This window comes from Monodon monoceros, unplaced genomic scaffold (assembly GCF_005190385.1).
Source record: "Monodon monoceros isolate NGI ecotype Baffin Bay Population unplaced genomic scaffold, NGI_Narwhal_1 Super_Scaffold_12, whole genome shotgun sequence".
In the NCBI taxonomy this organism is placed as follows: domain Eukaryota; kingdom Metazoa; phylum Chordata; class Mammalia; order Artiodactyla; family Monodontidae; genus Monodon; species Monodon monoceros.
Window position 1 is genome coordinate 158,124,640 of NW_021703768.1, and position 12,560 is coordinate 158,137,199.

Consider the following 12,560-nt stretch of genomic DNA (forward strand, 5'->3'; position numbering starts at 1 on the left):
CACACACACACACACACACACACACACACACACACACACACACACACCCGCCGGGGGCAGAAGGCTCCCAGGAGACCCCTGTCTCTCCTCCAGCCTGCTCCACATGCCTGTGCTCGGGATGGTCCCACCCACACGGCTGAGGGACTGGGGAGGGGACACAGCTGGGCAGAATCCCAAACAAGGAATGAGGGGGCCCCAGCCCAGGCTCTGGAACCCACCGGTCGCCTCCCAGGGATGCTCTCCCGCCCCAGCCCCCGCACAACAGCGTCCTTCAGCCCCGCCTCACCCTCCCAGCCTCCCAATCTGGGCCTGGAGAAGCAGACACCAGCCCCAGAAAACCCCCGACTGCGGATGCATGTAGGCCAGGGACCAGACGTCTGTTTCTACGGCCACGCTGTCCCTGCTGCTGCAGCAAAAGCCGCCACGGATGACGTGTAAGCAAGTGGGCGTGGCCCGCGCCAGCAAAGCTGCACCTACAGAGACAGGCCTTAGTCTGCCAATCCCTGTTCCAGATGCCTCTGGACTTCCACGGTTAAAGTGGGGCCTGGACGCTGAGGGGCCTCAGCTGCGAGCAATCCTACGAACCAGAGGGTGAGAGGCTCCAGCAGGCCCTACATGCTCATTCCCACAGCCAGGCTGGCCGGGCCCCAGACCCAGTGCTGGGCCCTGTAGGGTCCCTGATGACCCGTGAACCGGGCATCAAGGCAGGAAGACGCCAATATCAGAAATCTGGTTGACTGGCCTTCTTAAGCTTCCAAGTAAACAGACTAATTTAAACCCTATTGGACATACATGGTCCAATACACGGTGCCACGTGCCAGCCCAGGCAAACTGCTGGAGTTGAAAGAGAAGTCCCCGAAAACAGATCCACAAAAGCAAAGCCAAGGGAGGCCGCCAGAGAGAGCCCCCTGGTGCACGGCCAGGGCAACGCCTCGGACAGCAGGCAGGCAGCCCCTCTGGAAGGCGAACCGAGAGTTAACCTGGACCTCGCACCCCCACTGCTGGGGACGCGCCCAGGAGAAACCAGGACAGGCGTGCAAACAAAAACCTGCACATGAGTGTTCCAGCAGCATGTCCGCGAGAGCCAGAAGAGTGGAAACAACCACGCGTCCGTCGATGGACGATGGACAAACCATGTGTCCCTCCACACAATGAGCATCATTCAGCCACAAAGAGGAGAGAGGCACTGACACTCGCTGCAACGTGGACGGACCCTGAGATCACGATGCTCAGTGAGAGAAGCCAGACACAGAAGGACACACAGGGTGTGATTCCATTGATGGGAAACGTCCAGAACAGGCAGAGCCACAGAGACAGGGAGTGGGTTCCTGGTTGTCAGGGGCTGGGTTAGGGGTAGGAGAGGTGACTGCCAGTGGGGACAGGGTTTCTTTCTGGAGTGATGAGAATGTTATGGAATTAGAGGCAATGGTTGCACAACTCTGTGAATATGTTAAAAATGAGTGAACTGCACACTTTGAATGGGTGACTTGGTATGTACGTTTTCTCAATAAAGCTGTTACTGAAAAAATAAGAGAACGTGCCACCCCCCGGGGTCACAGAGGGCCTGATACAGTGCGTGGAGTGCCTGGTAGGACGCTGGCCCTCAGAGGGGGCCAGGACTCACTCTGCCAACTGTAGGACGGGGCTGCGAACAGCTGCCAGACGCCCAGCCGTGCCCGGCGCTCCCACCCGGGGCCTCACCTTGTTCTGCTCGTACTTGTAGAGGATCTTCAGGGTCTCCATGGCCCGGATCATGGCCTGCATGGCGGTGAAGATGTTCTGGTACACCAGCTTGGTGAAGCCCCGCTTGTCCTCCTCCGAGTAGCCCGCCCCGTGGATGATGCGCATCTGCTTGATGAAAGTGCTCTTCCCGCTCTCGCCCGTGCCTGCAAATGGCCCAGTGAGACCCAGCGGGACTGGACCCGTGACCCGAGCCGTGGGCTCACCGCACCCTGCACACGAGAAGCCCCGCCCACAAGGAGCCCCGAACACGCGGAGTCCCGCCCACGAGGCTCGAGGTGGGGATGCGCCTGGCCAGCCGCTGCTGCCTGGACAACGGGGCGGGCCGCGTCCTCCCACGCACACCCTGTCTACAGGGGCAGCCGCGGCTCGGAGGAGGTCGGGACAACAACGTGGGCAGGGACGGGAAGGGAGCAGCCGCGGCACCTGCGGCACCTGCGGCAACTTGGGTCTGAATTCAACTCTGGCCGCAGCCGAGGAACTGGAGGCCAGGAACAGTGAAGTGTCTCCCCCAGATGCTGCCACCCCCTTAACTGGTCACTTGACGAGCTCCCTTGTCCCACATGCCCTCGTGTGACAACATCCCGCCGACCCACGGCTGTTCTGATCAGAACAGCTTTCCTTCAGGGCACGCGTTTGGCATCTGCGTCGAGGCCACGCTGGGCCTTCGCAGGGCGCCGGGCCATGCCCCCCACAGTCCCCAGCAGCCCCTGAACCTGTAACTCACCCAACCTCACGCCACCCAGAGACTGAGCGTGACTCTGGCGCTTGAACAGCCCCAAGGCCCATGAACAGCCCCAAGGCCCACGTCCCTGTCAGCCCAGAGGCCCTGTGGGTGCCCGGGGCCCCTCCCCTCTCTGTCCCACCACCCTCCGGGTGTCAGGTGTCAAGGCCCCACCTCAGAGAAGGGCGCACGGAGGCTCTGTCTCCAGGATCAAGGGCTGGCCAGCCCCACCCGGCACCAGCGCTGCGGCGGGAGGGAGGGCTCCTCTCCTGCTCCAGCCTCTCACCGCCCTGTCACCCTCTAAGCGGCAAACCCGTACCCCCACTTTTGTTCACCTCCACACGCAGGGACTGCAATTTAGTGGCTTTAATGTGCCCACAAATCTCAGGGATGTCTTCCATGCAGAGGGGGAGCCTGACCCTTCCCGGAGGGCAGGCTGGACTCAGTGCCTCCCTTCCAACCAAAAGAATCTGACCAAGGATGGCCTGTCACTTCCAAGACGAGTCACGGGGCTCCCCGTCCTCTGTAGGACTTTCGCGGGGGCCGGGGGGCAGCGCCGTCCCTGAGGGCCCATGTGGACAGGAGCCACGTGAGGGGCCACCCTGGAAGCGGCTTCTCCGGCCCCACTGAGCCTTCAGATGAGGCAGCCCCGGCTAACACGTGCTCTACAACCTCCTAAGGGACCCCGAGGAGAACCCCCAAGACTCCTGACCCTCAGAATCTGCCTGTGTGTTATTTTCAGCTACTAAGTTACAGGGTGGTTTTATTGCACAGCAGGAGAGAACTTCTACAGCCTAAGGACACATGGCCTCAAACCCCTACTTGATAACCAACACAGGTCCCCGCTCACCCATGCCCTGAAGCCCCCAGGCCCCCTCTTGGGGACTCAGAACCCCCCAGACTCGCCCCAGCCCGCCTGGGCTCATCCTCCCCACCCTGTCTCAGAGTCACCTGCGTCCCCCACCCCAACAAAGGGGCCTGAGCTGCGTCCTGCCCTGCACGCCATCCGGCTCACAGCCACCGGTGCCGTGGGCGCAGGGCAGGCAGCTCCCCTCTGCACTGGGACCCATCACCGCTGTCTTTCAGGGAGTCTCTCTCAGGCATCTGCTGCCCGCCTCCTTGCCCGGGAGCTCCCGGAGAAGACATGGGTTCTGAGCGGCCTGCAGTGACCACACCGCCCTGCAGCAGGAGGCCCTCCGCCCGCGTCTGAGTAACTGACCACGGATGCCTGAGCCCACCTGGGGAGACAGAGCAGAGGCCGCCTCACTGCAGCTGCCCCTTTCTAGGACCTCCATCAAGGCCCTGGGTCCTTTTACGAATAAAAGAATACGACTCTGGTTCTGTCACCGAGTGGTAACTACCCCAATGCCACCTCCCATCCCACCGCTGCCGCAACATCAACCAGAGGCCAGGCGCCCACTCCCACCAAGGCCCCACCCCAGCTCTGAGGCAGGGGGGGCGAGGACCCCACGTAACCCCACGCCTCCCTGAGGGGTCCACACACTCCCCCATCGCTGCAGGGGGCGGGGGGGGGGGGAGGCGACAGGCAGGAATGCCATGCCCTGCGTGGTTTCCTCTGGACCAGGGTCCCCGCACCACTGCTGACACTGGGGCCGTCCCGGGAACTCTGGGGTGTTAAGCAGCACCCCTGGCCCCGCCCCCTCAATGCCAGGATCCCCTCAGTGTGACACACAGACGTCCCCAGACATTGCCCAGTGTCCTTTGGGGGCAGGACCCCCCAGGTGAGAACCCCTGTTTTTGACACTATGCTACTATAAAAAGATACGTGCCCTGCTGGTGTTTGGAAGGGCCTCTCACCAGAAACATCAGACCAGTGGCCACTAAAGCCCAACCCCCTGCAGCCACAGGTCAGCTGAGGTGGAGAAGGGCAGCCACTCAGGCCCCGGGGCGCTGCCCCTTGTGTCCACCCCCCTGAACTGCAGGAGGGGCAAGCGAGCTGCACGAGCACAAGGGCGCGGGGAGATCCAGAGAGAGCCTGCTGACTTCAGACCACAGCCAGCATCTCCAAAACGGGTGCGCAAAGGACAGGCAGCCCCCCCAGAGCTCCCCAGAGGCAGCGCAGGGCACCGAGGGTCTCACACACGTGCACGCGCCCGTGCCAACAGCCAAGGGACAGCGGGTGTTCACGGAGGAGCCGTGATCACCGGCCAGAGAGTGGCCGAGGGAGAACGGGGGACGCCCCGGTGCCCAACACAGACGACGCAGCTGGGACACGCCCCGAAAACCAAGAAAGACCCCTCGGAAGATGAACCCCTCGGAAGATGGACCCCTCGGAAGCCAGAAACACAACTGGCCCTGGAGACGTCGGGGGTCCTGGACGAGGCACATGGCCCGAACCCTGCCGGGGGCAGAGGAGCCGCTGCGAAGACAGCACCGTGATCAAGTGCAGGAGCAAAAGGCACTAGTGAGGTGAGGGGGCGGTGACGGGGCGGTGACGCGCCTCACGAGCAATCATGTCGCAATCCACGTGTCAAGTCCTCACGTGCACCCCTTAAACCACACAACACGCGTGGCACTTACGTCTCAATAAAGCTGGGGGAGAACGCAGCAAAAGGGACACCCTGGGGACAGTGCGGCCCAGGAGGCGGGACGGTCAGTGACCCCGCCCGGGCCATGCCACCTTGCCAGGAAGGACAGCGAAAGGAGGTTGTGGAGGTGGCGGCTGCAGAGGCCGGGCCCCCGGAGGAAAGCCCCACCAGCCGCATGTCGAGGGTGGCGTGTCACCTGTGCTCAGGGCCAACAGCGACTGAGTGACAGGTGCCAGTCCCAGCAGGCACCTTCCGGCAGAGCTGTGGGTGGAAGGCCGGAGCTGCGGGCCCTGGGCTCTGGAACCGGCAGGCCCAGCTGGCCAGAGCTCGGCCACCACTGGCCAGGGAGGGAGGGAGGAAAGGCTCCGGGGGACGCAGAACCGCCACAGCGTCTTCTCCAGGTGCCCACCCCCTGGCCCAACTCAGCCCACATGCTGCCGGCACCCGGTGCCGGGAGCTGGGACCCGGGCCCCCCAACACGCCCGAGCCAACAGCCTCCTGCTCAGAGAAGTCTCGGGGTGCGAGGTCCACCTGGACCTCACGGCCAGGCCTATCTGCTGTAGCCACCACCCGGGGGTCCCTGGCAGCTCCAGCTCATCCTGCCCGGCCCTTGGTCAGTTCCCTCTGAAGATCTGGTCATGGGGACTTCCCTGGTGGAAGATTCCACGCTCCCAATGCAGGGGGCCCAGGTTCGATCCCTGGTTGGGGAAATAGATCCCACATGCATGCCACAACCAATAGTTCATGTGCCGCAACTAAGAGTTCACATGCCACAAATAAGGAGCCTGGGAGCCGCAACTAAGGAGCCCACGTGCTGCAGCTAAGGAGTCCGCAAGCTGCATCTGAGACCCAGCGCAACCAAATAAATATCTATATAAAAAAAAAAACCTTCAACAGCTGCCCACCAGGGAGAAGAGCAAGGCCCCCCTCAAGCAAGACCGTGTGAGACCCCGTGATGGGCCTCGTTCTAGCCACGCACCTGCACAGGTGCAGAGGGCACCTACCGCCACACCCCCTCCCAGCGAGGACGCCGAGTGGCCCCAGGTCCTGGCTGTACTCAGACTCCGAGCTCGTGTCTGTGGGTCCCCTGGCCCCCACTGTCCTCCACAACGCAACCAGCCCAACCTTGCACGAGGACAGCCGTGGCACTGCGGCCCGGGGCCGGCGCGTGACACCACTGTTCACGTCGCCCACGCATCGGGCCCTGCCCCTCCCGAACGCCACCCCAACTCCCTGCACAGAAACCCAAACTCACGTTTTCCAGGAAGGGCCCCAGCGCCCCCAGCGCCCCACCTGCTCCTGGCCTGCTGCTCCCGTCTGTCCCTGCTGGGAGCCAGATCCCCAAGGGCGGGGCTCTGCCAGCAGCCTCACACCCAGCCCCAGCACAGGCCCGGCCCACAGAAGGTACCGCACACATTTTCCCCAAATGAACCAAATGAACTCAGCCCCAATCCACAGTCCCGGTTCTGTCACGTGTCCCCCTCAGGTCCTCTGCGTCCCCTGTCCTAACTCCAAGAATGGGGGCCCCTGGGGGCACCACCCATGTGAGGGGTCCTGCCCCTGGGGGCCTGGCAGGGGCCAGACAGCACAGCGGGGCCAGGAGCCTGCAGGACGATCTCTGGGCGTGCTCAGTGGCATCACCAGTTGCCCAGCCGAGACTAACTGGAGAAGAGGAAGGAGGAGAGCAGCCCCATCCCTGCGACAGAGGGAGGAAGCCACTGTCTCGCCTGCACGGTCGGCCAAGATCTAGGACCGCAGACCAGGAGGAATTATGTCTGAGCCCAGGCAGCCACTCCTCAAATGTGGGAGAGAAGAGGGGCAGGGAAAGGGCCTGGAGGACAGGAAGGATGGTGCTGGTCCGACATCATCCCAGTGGGACTCAAGGTGTGCAGGATCCGTGACCCCCGGGGCAAGTGGCCACGATCTAGCAAGAGAACACTAGTGTCAGAAGCTGGGGTTCAGGGCTGCCGCCCGGCCATCCCTAATTCTAGAATGTGGGCAGTGAAGCCAGGAACCCCAGGACCACAGGAGGCCCAGGCGAGAGCACTGCCGGGGATCTGGGCTCCTGGAAACACAGCCCGGAAATCCAACACAGCCCTCAGCTGTGTCAACAGGTCCAAGATCAAAGAGGCACGGTGACCTTCTGCTGGAGAAAGTGCAAACACCTCGTGCAGCCAAGGAAGGCAACTGCACGCTCCCCTCACCCCCGCTCATCCATTCATTCAGTGGTACATCTATCAGCCCACCTCCTGCTGGACAAGTGAAGGAGCTGAGGCACAGAGAGGTCAAGCAGCTTCACTGAGGTCACACAGCCAGTAACTGTCAGACCTCAACAGGCTAAGGTCTTCGGGCTTCACGTCCGTCCATCTCTTCATGGTCCACGGTCACCGCCACCCAGGGAAGTGAGCGAATGTGAGAGCACCAGGGGAGCTCTCCTGGGCCAGCCACGGGCCTTTCAGAGACACCGCAGCAGCGGGCGCCAGCGCAGACAGGGGCCAGGAGGGAGGACAACAGGGCAGACCTCGGGACTCATCCCTTCATCTGACCTCCACACCGTGGCCGCTAAGTCAGCAGGTCCAGCGTCCCCTGCCCAGGTGACTCCAGGCGCAGACACTGGTCCCCTGGGCCAGCCCCCCTCTTGTCCCATGTGCCAGGTCCTAGTGCAGCGCTTCCTGAAGCCTAACGCTCAGGAGTCGGGGAGACTGGTATGAGCCCCAGTCCCGCCCAACCCTGCCGGGCAGCTGGGCTGCCCGGCCTGGGGGACGGGAAGGCCCCCACCCGCCTGTCGAGGCTCAGCAGAGAGGACCAATGGGGCAGAGACGGGGCGACCCGCCTCCGTGGGGGGTCTGACCTTTCAGCTCTAGGCCAACCGATGTCCGTAAGCAAACCTCCTTGGCAGGCACTGCGATCAGATCAGGAAACGAGAGGCCCAGCCCTGAGGGCCAAGCTCCGGAGACCCCACCGCAAGACAGGGAGGTCCCCGCTCGGCCGCAGAGGGACTGCCAGCCAGCGCAATACTGTGAATAAAGACAAAGGCACAGACGGCACTCCCCAGTTTGACATGCATCGCCCCCACTGACCCTCCCACAGTCCGGGAGTTGGGGGATGCTCTCCTTCCACAGCAGGGAAACCTGAGGCTCGGGAGGCACGGGGACTGAAATCCCACCGCGCTCTCCAGCTCGGTCCTGGCGGGACCCGCCTCCCAGCGCTGCCGGGGCAGCCTGTCAACCTGGGTAAAGCCCTCCGTCGGGAGAGCAGTGACCACGGGAGGGCACAGCGCCTCGCAGGTGTTGCGGCCTTCCCCCCAACAGCGCTGCAGGCGGGGAGCCGAGGCTGTGCTCGCTCTGGAGCGCCCCCAAGCCCACTCACGAGGCCTCGGGAGGGTGGTAGCTGCGAGCTGTGCCCCTAAGTCCCTGTCTGTCCACGCGTCACAGCAGAGGGCCACCATCAGTGGCAACGGGCCCCGGAGCAGGGAGCCTCACGTCCAGGCAGGATGTGAGGATGCCCTAAGTCGGGGCGCCCAGTCACCCCCATTCGACCTGCTTGAGGGAACTGTGTTCAGTTAGCCAATCAAAGCCACCCAGCAAACATCTCAGGCCCGCAGGGCTCTGTGCTGGGCCGTGGGGTGGCAGGGCCTGCCCCGGAGGGGGGATGTGGTGGGGAAAATGAAGGGGAGACACCTTGGTAGTGACCGGCCAGGCGCCCCACGCCTGGGCCAAGGGCAGAGACCGCGGCCACCCGGGAGCAGGGGGCTGGGGCGCATTGGCACAAACTCCCCAGCCAGCAAGCCTGTGGCCTGGGGCCCGGTTATGAGAGCAGCTGGAGTTCCGCCAAAACATAACCCCACACGCGGGTGCCCCCGAAGCCCATGGAGATGCCCCAATCCCGTCCATGGACACTGGGCTGACAGGCCCCGCGGCTCACTGTCCTGATGGGAGAGGAGCGCCCTATGGGGACCAGAGATGGCCGTTCCCCCTGAGTGCAGCCCAGCTCCACACACCCGGCCCAGACCAGACCCGCCCACCCAGGGCTGGACTTTGCCCCCAAGGCCCTCCGAGGCAGAGGAGGGACAAACAGGCTCCCGTCCCTCCTGCCAGGGGTCCCCACTCGGCTCTGTCTGCAGCTGCTCCAAACTCCCAGCCCAGGAGTAGCAGTGACTGCGACCTGTTCTCAGGCCGCAGGGAGAAGGGCTCCACCACAAAAATCAGAAAGTGAAACCTTTTGTGGTTAAACATCTGAGGCTCTCAGGCAGCGACCAGCGGAGCTCAGCCGAGGCGGGGAAGCATCTGTGCACACGGAGTCCGAAGCCCAGGGACACGCGTGGCGAGGCCGTGCTCGGGCCCAAGGGGAGGGAGATTCCCACTGGCCTGGCACGCAGGACACCGAGGGAGAGGGGCTCTGACAGCAAGTCTGGGCTCCTGCACCTCCAGGGATGGCGCCCACCCTTTCAGCGACACAAAATTTCATCTAACTTTTAAGCCCCTGAGACTCATCCTGGGGTGGGCCACGAGCGGTGGCCCAGGGCCCCAGGTGCTTCCAGCTATCGGGGTCTGCGGGGGACAGGCAGGGCCACCGCCAGGAGCCACGGCCACGTTCCACTCTGCGCCTCCAAGCAGGGCAGGCGCACCCTTCCCGCCGGGGCCACCACACCCCAGGCCGGATTCCGGCCCTTTCTACCGCCCTCGGGGCCACAGCGGGCTGGACAGGAAGCCTGCGGAACTGACCGCCCTGCTTTATTTAGAAATCCCGGAGCCACTCAGCTCCTGGAACGGCACTTCCTGCGGTAGGCCTCGGTTCTCAAGGGGAAACCTGTCCTAAGGAATGGACGAGGGGCCTCCTTGGTTGTTCTCTGCTGAGTGGCAGAAACGCGGGGGCAGGGGACTGCACCTGCACCAGGAGGGATCACGGGAGGCAGAAGCCGGCGGGCCTGCCCGGGACCCCCACCGGAGCTCCTAACTAGGCCTGGGGGTCCTCTTCCGTAAAGTGGGAGAGCGACGCCGAGCCGTGGGGATCCAGGTGTATCCCCTGCAGGGACGCTCACTACCCCCATTCCTCACCACAGACGACTGTGAATGAGGATGTGGCCTGGAGTAACAGGACCAACAAAACCGAACACACCTATCACACGTGTTCGTAGACGTGTTGCGTGTTGACGGCACACACATATGTGGCTCTGGACCGTAGTAACAAAAGCGTTCACCTTTCAAGCACCCACAAAGCATCTGACAAAACAAGCAAACACTGATCACATACCAGCTCTGCAACACGCATTTTACACTGTGTGCTAACACAGGGCAGGGGGTGATTCTGCCCCCGGGGGACACTGGGCCACACCTGGGGATGTCTGTGGTTCTCATGACTGGGGGTGCTCCCGGCATGGAGTGGGTGGGGCAGGGATGCTGCTCGGCACCCCCCGGCTCCCAGCACGTCCCCTGGACCTCCCCCTGGCATTCACAGCCGCCCTCCTGGTGTCATAAACCTTCACCTTGGACCCACAAACTCTCATCTTCCTATCTGCCCCCATGCCTAGGACTTAATAGCTTCCCAGGAGGGTGCAGACTCCCTGTCCTGCAAGCCAGCGGGGGGAGGGGTGGGACCTCAGACCCAGGTGCTCCTGCAGCCAACAGCCCGCACCCATGGGTGGGCGCTGGACACATCCAGATCCCCTGCAAGGCTCCTCAGTCCCGGCCCAGGGAGACCAGAGACACACAGCAAGGCTGCAGGATCACAGGCCACCGACCCATACCCTTGAACCCCACGTCAATCTGGAGCCTGGGTGCGCACAGGGCAGGCAGCAGGGGCGTGCAGAGGTTCATGCAGCCCCCAGCCCCCAGGCGAGGCCGACTGTCTGGTAACATTAACATGCTGGTAACTTCTCAACCCCCCTCTGAAAATAAAGTCTACCTCTGTTGGTGAAAGGCAGCCAGGGCCATGCTGTCCTCCCAGGTGCCACTGGGACCCCACTGCAAGTTTCCTCCAAACTTTACCATTACTCTCTGCCTGTCTTTTCTGCAAAGATGGCCCGTTTTATAGCCTTTAGGTAAAGTGGAACGTTTGGGAAAAAAAACAGGGAAGGTATTTTAATCAAAGGGAGGACCCAGAGAGTCCCCACAGGTGGGAGAAGCGAGGCAGTCCCTCCAAGACCCACGGCCTCCAGCGACTCACCGCCTCCGACCCTGCACCGTCCTGCGGGTGGACCCCTCGGTGGCAGACCCCTCCTCCACCAGGGGCCCATCACAACAGCATTTCCAACCTTCCCCACAGTGCAGGAATGCAGCAGAGCTCCGGAGAAGGCAGGGCAAGGGCTTCGCTTGTGTAAACGACCTTCTTGCCTTTGACTGCAGAGGTAAGTCCTCCAACAACCCTTATTTGGGGTGACAACAGCTTGCCGACTGCTGGGCCGACTGGTTCCGTGCAACAGGTGCGCAGTGGGGGAGACGGAGACTTGGACAGGAATCCTCTCCAGGAGGGGGAAGAGGACCCAGGAGACCCGGCTCCCACTAGGACGTAAGGAGAGGGGCCGGACGGAGACGGTTGCTCCGTCAGGGCTCCACCCGCCCCGGCCCCAAGAAGAGAGAAAAGGCTGTCTTCTCCCCCACAGATTGCACTCCACTGGGGAGGGACATGGGTTTTCTGACTGGCCTCAGGGAACGGGGGCTGGAGGGGAACAGGCCCAGCCTGCAGGGAACAGGGCTCCACCTGGTGGGAAAAGTAGAGAAGGGATGCCAGGAGGCAAGGGGTGCGTCTTGTGAATTACAGCCCAAAGGTCTGGCCCTGAATAGATGCTGGGGGCAGCGAGGCGGCACACCTGTTGGGGGCAGGGATGGAGGGCCAGTCCTGTGCACGGAGGAGGCTTGTCTCCTGAGAAGGGGCAGAGGGCAGACCCTCGAGGGTTTTGGGGGCCCGAACGGGACAGCAGAAGCTGGCCCTGCAGGGATCAGGGGCTGGGCAGCAGAGGCACGGACTGATCCCAAAGGGTCCTGGGGACCCCGCCTGGACAGCAGAGACAGGGGCTGATCCTGAAGGAAACTGGGGCTTGATCTGGACAGCTGAAGCAGGCGCTGACCCTGCAGGGACTGGTGACCTGCCACGGACAGCATAGGCGCGAGCAGATCCCGAGGGTCTGGGGCGCTGATGTGGACAAGAGAGGCAGGGCCTGGCCCCTCTGATGTCAGGGACTCAACCTAGACAACACAGGCTGCAGAGATCGGGTGGCCCAGAGGTGGACAGCACAGGTAGGCAAGGGCTGACCCCGCGGGGGTCGAGCCCGCTCTGGACAGCACGCAGGGCCGCCCCGCCCGCCTGCCCGGCACGCGCACCGCCGGCCCGAACCCCGCAGGCCCGGCCCCACTCACCGAGCAGCAGTAGCTTGAGCTCGCGCCGGGCGTCGCGCTTGTCCCGCCGCAGTTGTTTCTCGATCTCGGCGTTGATCCGCTTGGACTCCTTCACCTCATCGCTCAGGCAACACGCCATCATGGACTCCAGAGTCATCGTCCCGGCCCCGGCCCCGGCCGCCCGCCGGCCGCCCCCGCCACCGCCCCCCGCAG

The 12,560-nt window shown here is 63.4% G+C and overlaps 1 protein-coding gene across 3 annotated transcripts in view; it reads right to left on the bottom strand.

The window, feature by feature from the left end:
• GNA11 (G protein subunit alpha 11) overlaps nucleotides 1-12,551 on the bottom strand; it is a 19,983-nt gene extending 7,432 nt beyond the window's left edge. The window contains exons 1-2 of one of the 3 annotated variants that reach the window (XM_029217605.1): nucleotides 12,369-12,551; nucleotides 1,702-1,886 (exon numbers count right to left, since the gene is read on the bottom strand). In XM_029217605.1, the coding sequence (XP_029073438.1) occupies nucleotides 1,702-1,886; nucleotides 12,369-12,504 (321 nt within the window). In that variant the 5' untranslated portion in view covers nucleotides 12,505-12,551. Of the gene's footprint in view, nucleotides 1-1,701; nucleotides 1,887-7,259; nucleotides 7,809-7,864; nucleotides 8,192-12,368 lie in introns of those variants that run through there. The other 2 variants (XM_029217607.1, XM_029217606.1) reach the window with 2 other exon arrangements.
• Between the last annotated feature and the right edge of the window lie 9 nt (nucleotides 12,552-12,560).